General features: G+C 36.4%; 1 protein-coding gene across 1 annotated transcript in view; it reads right to left on the bottom strand.

Annotated features, from left to right (window-relative positions):
- Positions 1-16,740, bottom strand: part of LOC149837069 (uncharacterized) — a 126,473-nt gene that overhangs the window by 64,360 nt on the left and 45,373 nt on the right. Inside the window, exon 13 of the mRNA XM_090007960.1 lies at positions 8,611-8,931. Coding sequence (XP_089864086.1) covers positions 8,611-8,931 — 321 coding nt within the window. The remainder of the gene's footprint in view (positions 1-8,610; positions 8,932-16,740) is intronic.

The raw sequence follows: 16,740 nt of genomic DNA on the forward strand, positions 1-16,740 counted from the left end.
CCTTGGTAAAAGGCAAAAGTAAATAAAAAAAGAAAAAGTAAAAATGTTAGTCCATCAGGGTGGCTGACGCCTATTGAGTAAAATGACTGAAATATCCCTGATGGGTATTTCAGTTTACAGTGAAAAGAGACATAATATTTTAACACTCCCCCTCAAACTTAGGGTGACACAACCGAAAGTTTGCCAAGAAAGAAGTTAAATCTTGGAGAACACAGCGCCTTGGTAAAGAAGTTTGTCAGTTGATATTCTAATGTAACATAAGGAAGGTCAATGGTTTTTCTTAAATATTCTTCATGAACATAGTGGCAGTCCATGTCGATATGCTTCGTGCGCTCATGAAATGTGTGATTTTTGGCAATGTAGATTGCACTTTTATTATCACAACATAATTTTGTGGGCCCTTGAACTTGAATATTCATATCTTCCAACAAGTTGCGAATCCAAACAATCTCCATGGTAGTAGATGTCATGGCTCTATACTCAACTTCGTTTGATGAAAGCGAAACTTTTTGTTGTTTCTTGCATCTCCAAGAGATTAATGATTCACCTAAAAAAATACAGAAACCAATGGTGGAGTGACGGTTATTTGTGTCACCTCCCCAATCAGAGTCAGTATAAGCAATTAAACTTAATTCAGACGTAGAAGATAAAAATACTCCCTTGTTTATTGTACCCTTTATGTATCTGATGATGCGAAGGATGGCGCTCATATGGATTGTAGTAGGTGCATGTTGAAATTGACTAGCAACATGTACTGCATGAGAAATATCAGGCTTGGTAATGCTGAGATACGTTAGGGATCCAACCAGTTGTCAGTAAGGTGTGGGATCTTTTAGAAGAATCCCATCATCAATCTTTATCTTTGAACCTACTATTTCAGGAGTTTCGCAGACCTTGTCATCTGTGATTCCTGATCTGTCAAGAATCTCACAAGCAAGTTTAGTTTGAGACAGAAAATAGCCTCTGTGAGAATAGGCAACCTCAATTCCCAAAAAATATGTCAGAAATCCTAAGTCTAATATTTCAAATCTTGAAGTCAAAATAGATTTAATGCTCTTGATTTCTTTGATATCATCACATGTTATTAACATATCATCAACATATAACAATAATATAACAATCCCTACATCAGATTTTTTAACAAACAATGCAGTGTCAGTTTAGCATGAAGTGAAACCATTTTCAGTCATTACATTGTTAAACCTATCGTGCCAAGCCTTGGGTGCTTGTTTCAGTCCATAAAGAGCTTTACGAAGACGAAGAACTTTATTTTTAAGGATTTTCATACCAGGTAGAGCATCCATGTAAACTTCTTCATTAAAATCTCCATTTAAAAAGGCATTTCATCCATTTGGTAAATATTCCATTTTCGAATTGAAGCAATGGTGATAAGACATCTGACAGTAACCATACGAGCTACTAGAGCAAATGTCTCTTCATAGTCAATTTCATATTCTTGATTGTACTCTTTAGCTACAAGACGAGCCTTGTACCTTTCAAGAGAACCATCACTCTTGGTCTTGACCTTGAACACCCATCGACATCCTATAGTTTTCTTGCTATTTGGAAGAGATTGAAATTCCCAAGTGTTAGCGTTCTTAAAAGCTTTGAGTTCACTCTCCATGGCTTCTCTCCATTCAGTATATTGTTTGGCTTCTCCAAAAAAATTTGGTTCAAAATAAGAATGAATGGCACTCAAACAAGCTCGATATTTAGGAGAGAAAGAATCAAAAGATACGAATCTAGAGGGAGTCCTTCTAGTTCTTTTAGTTCTCCTAGGATGGGAATCATGAGTGGAAATAGTCTCACTAGGTTCACTATATAGTTCAATAGCACTGCTAAAGGTGCTTCTATCTCTATGAGAATAAGTGATGGGTTCTCTAGATACATTTTCTTTTTGAGGGGTAGAAGGGTTAGAGTTATTGTTGATCACAACCATTTCATTTTCACTATTATATGTTGATTCATCATCACTAGAGATATCATCATCCTTAGATAAAAGGTCAAAAAGAAAAGAGTAATTGACATTTTCTAAATGAGATTCATTTTTTTCAAAACCACTATCATTTTCTAAAAAAGTTACATTCCTTGAAACATATAATTTATCATTCTTAGAGTCATAACATCGAAATCCTTTTTGGGTTTCCGAATAGCCAAGGAAAGCACAAGGAATGTCTTTTGGTGAGAGTTTATCATTTTTATCGGTAAGAACAAAGCACTTACAACCAAAAACTCTCAACCTATTATAATCGGGTTCTTTTTCATATAGAATCTCAAAGGGAGAAATTTTATCTAAATTTTTGGATAGAAGTCCGTTGATAAGATAGACGGAAGCAAGAGCCGCTTCGGCCCAAAAATTTTTAAGAATATTTTGGGAAATGAGAAGGGTTCTAGTGGTTTCAATGATATGCCTATGCTTTCTTTCGGCCAAATCATTTTGTTGTGGGGTCTTAGGACACGATCTTTGATGGACAATGCCACAATCCTCAAAATATTTCTTAAACTCATTAGAGAGATATTCACCTCCGGAATCGGTCCTAAATATTTTTAAATTACTATTAAATTGATTTTTTATCATCATATGAAATGTTTTAAAATATGAAAAAACTTCATGCTTATGTTTGAGAAAATATATCCAACAATATCGTGAGAAATCATCCACAAAAATCATATAGTAAGCAAAACCACCTTTGGATATGACAGGTGTCGGTCCCCAAACATCCGAGTGAATAATTTCAAAAGGTTTAGTACTAAACATAGTTCTTGGTTCAAAAGGTATACTTCAGATAGGATAACTTGGTAATGTTGGGATGACCAAGTCTCTTGTGCCAAACATTTATGTCTTTATGTTGGGTCACATTACAAAAGGTGTTTTTAGGAATTTGAAGAAAGTCCACATAGTACAAGTCTCCTTTCCTAGAACCTTCCCCAATCAATCTCCCAGACCGGTGATCCTGTATTAAACATTTATTAGATGAGAATTAAATGTTACACCCAAGGTCCGTGAGTTGAGAAACGGAAAGCAAATTTAAATTTAATTTTGATATAAGTCTAATTTTTGGAATAAAGAAGTTTTGGGTTTTAAAATTTTCAATTCTCATAATTTCGAAAAAAGTACCATCCGCGGTTGAAACAAAAGAAGGTGACACATTTTTAGAATACTCGGAAAGAGATGAAATGTTTGGGGTCATATGAAAGGATGCACCTGAATCTAAGAGCCAAGAAGTTTTACTTGGAGGAGAAGAGGTGGATACGACGGCGGCGGAAATAGCTCCCTTTAGAAGAGGTTGAAGAGCCTCCACAATTTGATTGAGAGATAGAGTTTCTTTTGAAGATTCCTCTTTGAATGGTTGAAATGTAGTTGTCATTGCTAGAAGTTTCTTTCATTTTGGGCAAACCGGTTTGATATGACCCGGTTCTTTGCAAAAGTGACACGAGATTTTGCTATAATCTCTTCTTCATCCTTGATTACCTTGATTTTGATTCTTAAAATGAGGAGGTCAATATATTCTTAAATTGATACCGGGTCTAGAAACGGCATTAACACCATCACATTCTTCTTGATTTGTGGACATTGCAAGCACACACGGATTTTGCTTGCTAATGCCCATACGGGTTTCCTCTCCACTTAATTTAGTTAAGACATCTTCAAGAGAGGGAGAGGTAAAAGAGGATAGGAGAGAAGATCTTATTTGCTCAAACTCGAGCCTTAGCCCATTCAAAAAAATAAAGAATCGGTCTTCTTATAATTGCTTATGACTAAGCTTTATGGCTTCTCCACTCCACTTGGGTTCAAGCATGGCAAGCTCATCCCAAATGGAAGAGAGTTCTGCAAAATACTCTCTTATAGACATATCACCTTGAACAAGAGTTAACGCTCTCTTTTGAAGATAATACTTATGGGACAAGTCCCTAGAAGTATACATCTTCTCAAGATACTCCCACGCGTGAGAAGCCTTTTTAAACTTTATAATGTTGGCATTAATCCTTGTTTCAACGGAAGAGAAAATCCAAGACAAGATCTTAAAATTCTTCATTTCCCATTCCTCATGTTTCCTACTATATTCCTCAAAAGCCTTAGTCCTTTTATCTCCCTCAAGGATTTTGATTTTCCCTTCTTTAACCAAAGTAATTTTAGGCTCTGATTCCGGAATCGAGCCTTGAATGTAACCCCAAAGCCCTTTCCCTTTGATGTGAGCTTCCATATTTCCGGCCCACACGTGATAATTTGAGTCATTTAGCTTGAAACCAAGAGAAAAATGGGAGTCTTTCTCACCCACTAGAGATGAAAGATGAAAGAAAAGAATACGTACCACAATAAGATTTTAAATCTTTCTTGTTGTAGTAATCTTCTAAAATATTGAATGAAGAAAAGTTTTCACTCCAATCACCAAAAAGTTGAAGGCACATTTTTCGAGGCACTTGATATTGAGAAGAATCACACCAATTTCTTTCTCCAAACAACCTTACTCTGATACCATGTGAAAATCTCTATAAAAAGAGATTGTGTGTAACACCACAATACAAGAAATACAAAGAGTGCACAAAGGCACAAAGGAGAACACTCAAAGTGCACGAAGGCACGAATACACATGCACAAAAGCATGAAACAAAATGAACTTCAATTCATAAGTTCCCAAGAGGGGCTTTACAAAAGCATTGCTATTGCATAAGCACTCACAAAAAATGATACGTTTACAAGGGCCACTAAGGCCTATTTATAATGCAAAAAGAAGCCACAGGGTGCAGCTCAATATGACTGTTGGAGCTGCACCCAACGGTCACATTTGTGACTGTTGGGGCAGCTCCAACAGCTATATGGAGTTGTCCCTTTCACAACAGTCAAAAAGAAAAAGGTGTAAAAGGCAAAAGTAAATTAAAAAAGAAAAAGTAAAAATGTTAGCCCATTAGGGTGGCTGACGCATATTGAGTAAAAGGACTGAAATACCCCTGATGGATATTTCAGTTTACAGTGAAAAGAGACATAATATTTTAACAATGCATGCCTCACTTCCACTGTCAACAACAAAATCTACTTCCACCTCCAAAACAAGAAAGGAAGTTACAAATGAGAAAACTCCAGCCACCTCATGGAAAACTCTTAGGGCCTGTTTGTTTCATGCAATTTTCATGGGAAACGTTGAGTTAGCATCCCTTTCCCCTTCCTTTCCCATCATGAGTGAAACAAACATCAAATCATGGTAGGGAAGTGTCATGCTGGCACAAGTAGGCCCCAGTTTTTCCCACCATCTACCACTTTTCATATGCATATCCTTTCATACATCCTCCGCTCTGAAAGCATTCCAATGAGAAGGCTGAGCTGGCAGGATTTTTTTAGAAATCTGTGCCCATTCCCATGAAAGACTTTTCCTTCCCATGGGAATGAAACAAACAGGCCCTTAAAGTGTTTTAAAACGAAAGGGAATAAGTGATTCTTAGGTGAGAATGGGAAAGAATTGTGAAGGAACAAAAGGAATCAGACCACATAATTTATCTATAAATTAGGTAAGCAAACTTTCTTCCCATCCTTAACTCAACCCACTTAAAAGAGTTGAAGAAAGTGTTGTCTTGACCATGGACACCATGCAATCAAAAACATGTCAACTGGTCCACTTTTACAACGAAGCCTTCTTCAAAATGGTCAACCAACTATATCAGCCAGCCAACTGATTACTCTGTTGACTAAGTTGGGATGGGTATATGCTCAGAACCTGAGACTAGGATATTTTGGCAAAGGTAATCTCCTTTAGGGGTTGAGCATGATTGAGGGTGTCAATCTAGTATCTATATATGTCAATTCCATACAGATGTAGAATGTAGCTACTAGTATACTATAGCCATTTAGATTCTACAACAGACAATAATCAAAGTGCACACTAACATACTATTAGTCATGAACTATAAATAATAAAATATATATTAAACTTTAGTACAAAACACTGCACAATACATAAACCTTGTTGGCAAGTTACTTTTTTCTTTAGATTGCGGCTCAATGATACACCTACATTCATATTTTTCCATCTTAGTTGCAGGCACCAACTAGAAAAGCAATTCTCTTCTAAATACTTGATCAGTTAACCATGTAAGTGATACCCAACACCTCTGATAGTCACACCACGCATTAAGCATACCATCCAGCATCTTTCTTTCTACCAAGTGTTTTACATGATATCGAATGCAACATGTCAGTTACATGCAAGAAAGGAAAACTAGTTGGGCAATTTGGCATGCATCAAAGGATCGTCATTTCCAGCAAAGCACAAGAACATACACAAAGCATGACACTAGAGGAGCCTCCATGACAAATAGAATACAAACTGATCAAACACAACTCCCTTGAATTGAACATGTGGTCAAGATTGGGCAAGGCTCATCCTAGCTAGGCCCATAGTCACAAGTATCAGCAAGATATTGAATTTCTCACAAAAAAAGCGAGAAAATATAATTTCAGCATTTTTACTGTTTTATACATGATACTATAAAAAATCACTTACATTTAATTTCTCGCATTTATATCTCGTCAGGCATGGCCCACCCTTCCACTCCTCCTTAACGGGTAGTGTGAAGGGTAATCCTAAGGGCAGCAGCTGGGCCCAGTGAGGAAACCTGTGGCTGACCCCAATCTATCGTGCCCACCATCGGGTGCTTTTCTATGGGTATGCAACTATTTTGTTTGCTAGTACCAAACTTATTCATGGCCCTGTTATTGATAGCTTTTTCTCACTATCTATAACTACCCCCATGCCAGTTTCATACGACCAGGTGGAGTGGCACAAGATCTGCCTCTTGGCTCATGTCGAGATATTGATTCCTCCACAAAACAATTTGCTTCTCATATCGACGAATTAGAAGAGATGAAGCAATCAGTACAATTTTCTTTCCTTTTAACATTGTCATTGTATGCAATAATAATGAATACTTCAAAAAGAAAAAAAAAAAGAGTTATCTTTTTTTCTACTAGAGTTATACATAGTGAATCACATCTCCTTTCTTTTTATTCTCCAACTTTGAGCAAAACTCAAAAGGCTGAGACATTTCAGGGCCTTTAGACGCCTTTATGAAGCTTTTATAGGCACAAAGGGAGGACTATTCTCCAAACACCATCAATATGTGTTTATCTTGATTTATTCCTCAACCTCATTTCATTGTTCCTTGCTCGATTCTCAAAGGCTCAAAGCCTTAAACACTCAAACAATGCAACCCATGAATGACCCCATGCAACTTGCCCAGCACTTTAAACCTGAAGGGCCTGAGGTGGAGCCTCATCTGAACTGTCAACGAACCAATGCCGGAATCTCTCTCTCTCTCTCTCTCTCTCTCTCTCTCTCTCTCTCTCTCTCTCTCTCTCTCTCTCTCTCTCTCTCTCTCTCTCTCTCTCTCTTAGAGATAGAAAGGAGCACCTCCCTTGTCTCTCTAGAAAAACGTAGGAAAGGAGTTGTTCTCTGACAATCCCCATGGAAACAGGTGCCAGTATTGGACAGGAAGATAATGTCAAGACCTAGAAATGTAAGACCTGCATGTGTGTGTGTCCTCATGTGTGCATGCACGTGTGCACATGAGAGAGAGACAGACAGACTGAACCAATTTATCCACTTAACCATCCTAACCACTTTATAAGCTATAGAAGCAAACACCTGCAACTATGCATGTTGGACCAGCTAGCATGCACACACACACTCACATGAATGCATGCACGCATACACACACACACATGCATATACCCACACACATGTACACACACCGAACAACCCATCCACACACACAAATATAGATATATAGACATCACCAGTGATGTAATATGTGAGAGGCTAAATGCCAATCAATAGTGTTGTTACACAACATTTCAGTCTGAAGACATGGTTTCAATACTAAAACATCGATATGGGTGCAAAGTGGGAAAGATTACTGGGCTTAATCATAAAAAGTTTGCTGCACTTAAAAAATAAAGAAGACTAAAGACATTATAAGTGAACCGTAGAAGAATTTATTGATTTAAATCAAAAAAATTGACCCAGATTGACCTTTTAATGGGATTTCAGGTCAGAATTGGATCTTCTTCGGATTCTGTTAGTTGTCATGTTGATTCCGAATCCAAATCCGACTCTGTTTAAAGTACATCTGACTAAGTCAGATTCTGTATTACTTGCATCTGAACCGAATCCAACCTGTTTACTTCACTAACTCTGAATTGCAAAAGCAGACATCTTTAGGAAGAAAAAACTACAAAATAGGATCAACCCAATGAAATTACATCATCTCAAGCATAAAGATCTTCCCCTTGCAATGCATTAGGGAACAGAAAAAATATAACATTACTTTAAGCAACAATCAACAATTTGTGACGATTTGGAGAAAAGGTTAGACCCTAAGACAAAGACATGTCACTTATAAAGAATCCATATCGGTCATTTTCACTTCAATCTATCAATGTTGTTCCTCCTAAAATTTCCCAATCCAGCTTCATGGTCACCATAATCACAAAGGACACTTGCTTTTTCCTGCAATTTCACTTCTAGAATAAATGCAGTTTTACATGCCACAAAAAGACAATCATATTTTGATTTCAAATTGTTTTGACATTGAGCACAGAGAGAGAGAGAGAGAGACCTGTGATTTCTTATCATCAATAAAAGCCTTCCCCTCAGTTATGCACTTCACAATAGACGGCCACAAAACTCCAGGAAGCAAGCAGCACAATTTGTTCCAAGATTCAACATCTACAACAAAGCCTGGGCTTCCAGAAGAATCATAAGTACCAAAAAGGGGTTGCCATAAAAAACCCCCATCACGAGAAATCTTGGATGACCGGTCAGGATAATCACCACAAGACTTAGGGAGGCAAGCACCAACTTCCTTGAAAAGTTTTTGGACAATAAAGAATAAATTGTGCAAATTTTGAAAAGTTGACAAGACTGAGTCCACCAAAACCTGGAAAGTTCAGGAAAGCTGTGGATAAGCTATATGGGTGAATCTACGTATAATCTTCAGACCTCAAGTCATTCAAAGAAACAAGAAGCAGTGTACATGAAAATATGGGCTATCAATGGATGCACTTAAACCATGTTCCCAATATGAAGTGAAAGTAAATGATAAGAAGGCAGATTAATTTGCATGATATTCTGAAAGCACACAAGTTTATGGCTCTCCCAGACTTATCAAATAAGGTATCAAAAGCTACAATCCAAACAGAAGAGGAATCAAAGTCTAATGAGTATGTCTCTCCCATGGTTATCAGAAGCTTCTATCCGTCAAGGGAAGCCCGCTTCTTGAGAAACTGCTTCGGAAGGCAAAAGCTAAGCAATTCCCAGACTCAATTCCCTTACCATGGGAGCATGCTTCTAAGTACATCAGATTTTCAACATAATAATTAGACTTTCACTAAAAAATGACACATTTACATAATTAACAAATTGTGATTTATACGATAACAACATAGTTGACATTTTAATTATAGTGAACAATAAATCGTATAATGATAATTTATTTTATGTAATTTCTTAAAATTCAAGCATTCTCATATTCACTAACTTAAAGGTATTTAGGCTATTCATTTAAAAGATAAGCTAATACACAAATATTCACAGCTTTCTTCTCCTTATAAGAACATTTATGCTATTACATGCTCTCTTATATATAATTCATAAATGTATTAGTAAAACTTTACTTATTGTTGTTTATTTTAGGTCAATAAGTACTATTTTAACATATAGTTTATGTTTTCAAAAAGTAACTTTGACTCTTTATTTATGCATTCTAAAAGAATGTGTGTGTGAGTACATGCATGACTCTGTGTGGCCAGGCTTTATCACAGGAATATGTGTGTGTACCATGACCCTGTGTGTCTGTGCATTTGTGTGTGTGTGATGTCATGCTCCGCTTCTTTTTATTGCTGCATTTTTTCAAAATTATTGTAGTTTAACCATTTATTATCATGTAATATTTCTGCAAGTTCTTTTGTTATCTTTAGAATTTATCATTAATTTTGGTAATTCCTCTGTTATTTATGTAATTGTTGTGTTGTTAATTTTAGCATCTTATTATAATTGTTTCATGTTTCATAAACTTTTTTTTGTCCAAACTAGGCCAACTGGCCCCTGCCTAAGCACCAACTAGGCCTGTGTGTGTCTGTGCATTTGTGTGTGTCTGATCTGATGTCATGCTCCTCTTCTTTTTATTGCTGCATTTTTTCAAAATTATTGTAGTTTAACCATTTATTATCATGTAATATTTCTGCAAGTTCTTTTGTTATCTCTAGAATTTATCATTAATTTTTGTAATTCCTCTGTTATTTCTGTAATTGGTGTGTTGTTCATTTTAGCATGTTATTATAATTGTTCCATGTTTCATAAACCTTTTTTTGTCCAAACTAGGCCAACTGGTCCTGCCTAAGCACCAACTAGGCCTTTTAGGGCCCAGCGCCCAAGTGCTGACTAGAGCTTTTGATTATATAGTATAAAACTAGTGTCAATCTTAATGAATCAAATGTGACTAGTTGATAGCCAAAGTTTACAACACAAAAGCTGTAATACCTGAGGATTTTAAGGTTTTGGGCCCGGGATCCGTTACCCAGATCCAAAAAAAATATATAATAAAAGATTTGGGTAATTGGGGTTTGGACCCACATTGGAGCCCACCAGATCCAATTTATGGATCCATTACCCGGATCCATGTGGATCTGACCCAGATCCATGTTAGGATGGATCCAACACTATAAAGCCGACCCGGATCCACGTTAGAGTGGATCCGGCATTGCAGGTCACGGTTTGGACCCGGACTCGGGCTTTGTTTTATAAAAACACACGAAAACAAGAATCGTGCCTAGGGCACGATTCTTGCAAGATCGAAAGGGGAGGGGGAGGTTACAGAAAGCGTAACCGACTCCATCTTTCTCGAAGGGATGGAGATTTTTTGCTCGTTAAAGAGGGGAGTCTCGCCCTTCTTTCCCCCTGCTCTCATCTTCTTCCCGTTGTATCTCGCTCTCTCTGTCTCTCTCCCTCTCGCTCTGTCGATTTGGGCGTGCATCAGAGAAGAGGGCGATCGCCGGATAACTAGGGCCATCGGCTGCCATTGGAGGCCACAACGAGCATCCCTGTCACGGCAGCAGTGAGGGGCGACTTCAGTTGGCTCTGTACTCGCGTCTCCAGCCTCCAATCGCCGGAACAGGTAAGACTTCTGCACTTTTCTTGTTTGGTGTTGATTGTATCTTGATTGTGTTGTGGGTCGGTCAAGAAAGCACACCTATTGCATGCACAGTCGTTCTTGATAGGGTTCTTGGTTGCCAAGAAGCAAAACACAGTAGATGATTTCGGGATTTTGGATTCTTAACCCCATGAATCCAGGGTTTCCGACTGTAGTGTCGGGTAAACCTGTTGGGTTCTGACTTCCGAGTATGATGTTGAATAACCCAGATAGGGTTTTAGTTTCGTGATGTTGGGAAATTTCCAGATTTGGGAGGTTCTGGTTCTTGGATGTGATAAACCCTAATTAAGATTCCATGTTCACAAATCATATACGATTATTTATTGTCCCTGTTTGTCTCTGCATGTTCTTTGCATAACATCGTGTTTTCCTATCACTTATCTTGGATGCATCTTAAACTGTTCGAGTAACTAGTTAAGAATGGGGGTTTCTTTCTGCCGATGTTGTGACCCAGATTTGGCGGTGTTCGTGTACATCCCTAACTTGAAGGTGAGTTGGGGTTTTTGTCGTAAATCCCAAATCTAGGTGTATTTGGGGATTTAGGGCTGGGGTACACCCCAAATCCAAACAGATTTGGGGATATCGATGAGCCGAGTTCGGAATTTTCCAATGAGGTTTTCCCACATAGATTTCTTGAATCTCTGGTTTGGACATTTCACTTACATCTGGAGTTAGGTAATTCTGTTCATTATTGAAATACATAGTATTATTGTTTTCTAAAAATTTTGGTAACGAGTGAAAGGCATGAGATATTTTAGAAATAAGATGAACACTAATGTCATTCCTGAATGTGCAGTTTGTATGGTTCTTAAAGTGTGTATTATGTTATTTGGGATAATGCCCGGACTGGAATGCAATAGTGATCTTTGTTTCAAGGCAAAGAGTGGTTAGAATTTTCTTGGCAATAAAAATTATACATGCTATGAAGAAGGCTAAGTGTAGGATACATTTGTTCCAAGGAGAGGTGTGCTTAAATAAGTTGGACTGCTATTAACAATGGAACTGAGATGCTACAAATGAATCTAGAGTTCCTAATAGGCTGCTAATTGCTTTCTTTAAATTCAAAATTTTGAAAGAATGTTTGAAATGTCCATTTCTGTTAGGTTGATCTCCTGTAGACATCAGTCTTCCTGGACAAGTTGTGCATCCACTGCATCCTTTAATTTGAAAATTTCTCTTTTGCATTTAACAAAAATTTAGAAATGTTAGTTTAAATGGAATACTGGGTAAAACCCTGTGATTTATTTGAATAAGTTGTTTAGGTCATCCAGTTCAACAGTTTGGTTTTGAAGAATGAGGGGTGTCTGCAAGTGCTTATCAAATGGATGAAATGCACCCATTTTGTACAATGGATAACGTGCAGTACATTTGTATTATTTGAACAATGTCATTGTGAGGTGTTTTCAAGGCATGCTTGTTCCCTCCTCACACAATAGTCAGATAATTAGCAATGGTCATTCACATTTATTAGTTAAGTTCTGGTATATCTTGATGGGCTTGGCATTGTATCAAATTGTGGCTAAAAAACTGTCTTGAAGGTTGTGTGGGAAGAATTATAATAATTTATCATAAAATCTTATAAGAATGTGCCTTATTCTTCTCATGGAAGTTCATGAAGTTTTAATATGATTGGTTGACATATAGTCGGCTGGACTAAAATATAGTCGGTTGGACTGAAATTTAGTCGGTTGGACTGAATTAACTATTTTAGTTAGGAGGATGGGGGTCCGGGATTGGTAAGCCCGACCATAGTCCCTAGCATGTGTTAAAGCTTACACTTCTGCCCAAAAATTATGTAAATGTTATTTTTGCATTTTATGGTACCAGTTGTGTAATCTTGAATGTGAGCATGACCAGGTTATTGATGTTGCTTCTTGAGCATGTATGCTTGATGAGTATGTGTAATTTTATATGCATACTCACACACTCAAAAAGGATATGCAATGGTTAATACCCATATGTGACATAGGTAATACACATAGTGGGGATGCATATGATTGATGAAATGGCATGCTTATGATTGGGTTATGTTCATGTGTGTGGATGTTAACACATGAAAAAGTTTTATGTGCCTACATTGATGGGACATGATTATTTATCGTGCGTTTATGGATTAGTTTCAAGTACATGTGCATACACGAAATCGATGTGTGTTTAGCATGTAAATTCAGGTATAAATGTTCTTATGTACTTATGAATGATAGATGAATGCATGTGTGTTAAGTGCTTACATGAAAGCACTTACACATGGATGGTGAACACATGCATATGATTGTGGTAACTCATGCACATTGTTAAATCGGTTTGAATGGATGTGCATTTGGAGGCATGTTGACCTCATTGCATAAATTGCAAGTTATGATTTCTGCATATGATGCATCGATGGTCTAAATGAATCATCACAGGCCTGGAGAGCATTGAGCTTGGGTTTGCTCTTTCTTTAATTGTTTAAATGCATCGCAATAATCATATTTACATGATGGTTTTAATTGTGCTGTTATATGGTTGCCACGGGTGGTAGGCCGTGAAGAGCTACGCATTGGTGATTTGTGAGCTTATGTTTGCATGTTGATTTGCAAGCCTATGATTAATTTTGCATGTTGATTTGAAAATGTGATTTTATTGCTCTATATTGCATTGTTCGATGTCTTTCCACGGGTTGGAGTTTAGTGATGGTTCTCGCAGGGGTAAATGCGAGCTTTTACCTTGTTTTTGCATGTGGGAGTGCAAAACTCAATAATTGACTCTTAATAAAAAGATAATGAATAAGAACAGTGTAATATACATTCTGAGATATCTCATCTGGAGAATAAGGATCTTAGAGTTCCGGTCTTGAGAAGACTGTGAGGATACAAAAACTTTGTGTGCTGCAATTTTGTCCCATGAACCCGATATTGAGGTTCCTTCTCCTGACCACGGTTTTAGGGAGAGTCCGCCACTTTACCCGGGAGTGGTGTGATGGTCACAGCTGTGAGTTTGTTTTGGTACCAAGGAAGTGGCACTTGTGGGCGTGGGGTGTACCTTGTGTCCCTAACATTAGATGTGGAGGTCTAATGTTCCGAAGGTGATTCAGTCGAGGGCTAAATTTGAAACCCAGTAATAAAATACAAATTGTGTGCTAAGCTACCCTGGAAACCTACTTAACCTCGAGGATTTTACCTGTTTGGTATATCCGCGGGCAACGGTAATTAAAAAAATGAACTTGAATTGTATACATTTAATAGGGCATGCATATGAAAAGGGAAATTTAAGGAAAGATAATAAGAGGATTCATGCATTACACATAAGTCATGCATTTTCCTGCTATGCATTAGAACACGTATATGTTATTTGTTTCCTTAATTGTTATATGTTTGGTGGATGTGTGATAATTGCATTTCTCTGAATAATTGTGTGGATTCATATTGTGGTTGTGGGATATATAAATGTTGCTATTAAGGTTACCTGTCAGTTAACTTCTGATAAATTGTTGACGCTCATAGCATAGATCTTTACTTATCCTTGTATGTGCCGAAAATCATACATGACACTCATATCACATACTGGATTCATGATGTACCACATTAAAAGTTACAAATTTCCTACTTAGACAGTTGTAGTTTAATTCCTATAAATTTTCAGGTGAAGAGTTGGAGTTAGGAGCGGCTGCGGGACGAGGCTTTGATCAAGATTTTTGGATTTACTGTTCCAAGAATAGTGTGAGAAACTCTGATGTTATTTTTCATTAATAATGAAATAAATGTTTTGGTTTGCTTCCCCTGTAATATTCTGGAATGCTTAACCCTATGGTATGACTTGTTTTCGCTGTATTGAAAAAAAAAATCCTCAAAATTTGGGTTAAGATTTCGGGGCGTTACAAAAGTAGAAGAGTAGGTGTGAGAATCCCAACCCATACCCCTTTGAGTCCTTAAAGTCTAATGTGCACCATTGAATTAACTAGATCCAGCAAGTTTTTGGATCAGACCTTGTCATGCCCCAAAACGTTGTGTGCATAATTGATGTCTTGGGGTTTGACCATATGCAGTTCATTTTTGTCATCGGGATTAAATAAACCAAACAAAGATTTTGCAAAAGAATTAAGAATATGAACACTTACAGAGCATTCAAAAACTCCATATAATAGCTCGTCTTTCATTAAATTCTCCAATACAAGACAAATTCAACTATGAGATGATTATCATGTCTCTTAAATATCAAACTAATATCTCCATCAAGGTTCAAATGCTTGACTTTCTTATCGATATCCTCATCGAAATATCCTGAGTGTCTCCCTAAATTCTTGTTACTTTTGTTAAAATTGTCACTCTGAAAAACAATAGTAACATTTAACGAGCCACATGTTCGGTAAGCAACTAATTACAGTCTTAATAAGTAGGTTTTGAGGGTTTTAAAAAGAGACATTTGAAAAATGAATTTTCAAAAAGACAAAGCAATAGATCTTAAATTACTTTTGTAAACTTCATTTGAATAACAAAACCAGCTTTTCAAAATATAGTATATATATATATATAAGACCATAAAGCTGATTTTAAAACACTTTGTAAACCACATTGCAAACTCATGAAACTTATTTTTCAAAAGTTGACATTTCTTATTTCGTTAAAATTTTGAAAATTGTTTTCTAAAAGATCTGATTCACAATCTCACTAAAGATCCAAAGGGCCAATGAATCTTAATTTTACTAGGCCAAACGACTGGTGGGGAATTCCACCTTTCCGATTAACTACTTCAAAGGGCCACTTGACTAAATCGATTGGGCCGAAAAATCCCAACAACAAGCCAAATAGGTCGAATACCCTTATTCAAAAAGGGTCCATAACCCCGATAAAGTTGTCAGGGATTGATATACCATTCGTTGGCAATGCATTTACACTTATGTGAACGAATATTTAAATCCAAACACTTAAAATCAATAAGGAAAAAAAAATAAAATAAAGGATTTTGAAAACATATCAAATGAACTTTTATCTGATTTTCAATACTCAATCTCATTTTCTAAATGACAATTTTCAAATCCACTCAAAGAAGATAAAATAAAATTAAAATGACACTTAAAGCATAGTCACCTATATTGTTCAAAGCAATTTCTCAGCAAGGATTTTTCCCGGAGCTATTTTCAAAAGGTGAAAAATCTCAGAAAAAATTTAAAAGCATAAAAGATTGAAAATATATAAATATTAGTAAGAAATAATAGGTTTTCTATTATTTTTCTTACAAAAATATAAATAAACAATTTTTTAAAGTTTTTAAATTATAAAAGAAACAAAAAATGGGAAAACTAAACTGAAAATATATATAAATAATTTTTTTTAAAAATGCAAAAATATCATAGTGGCAATATCGTGATATTTTCATTTTAGCGATATTTTGAAAATATCACAAGATTTTCTAGATATTATTAGCTACCTTAAAATATCGGTATTTCTCGCAATATTTTCAAAATATCAATGATATTGGTAACTGTGACTTAAAGCAATAATCACATTCATAAGAGGTGTAGTTATCACTTTTACAGCAATTAAGGAAATCTTATTGCTT

This window comes from Nuphar pumila, chromosome 5 (genome assembly GCF_984573655.1).
Source record: "Nuphar pumila chromosome 5, dmNupPumi1.hap1.1, whole genome shotgun sequence".
NCBI lineage: Eukaryota > Viridiplantae > Streptophyta > Magnoliopsida > Nymphaeales > Nymphaeaceae > Nuphar > Nuphar pumila.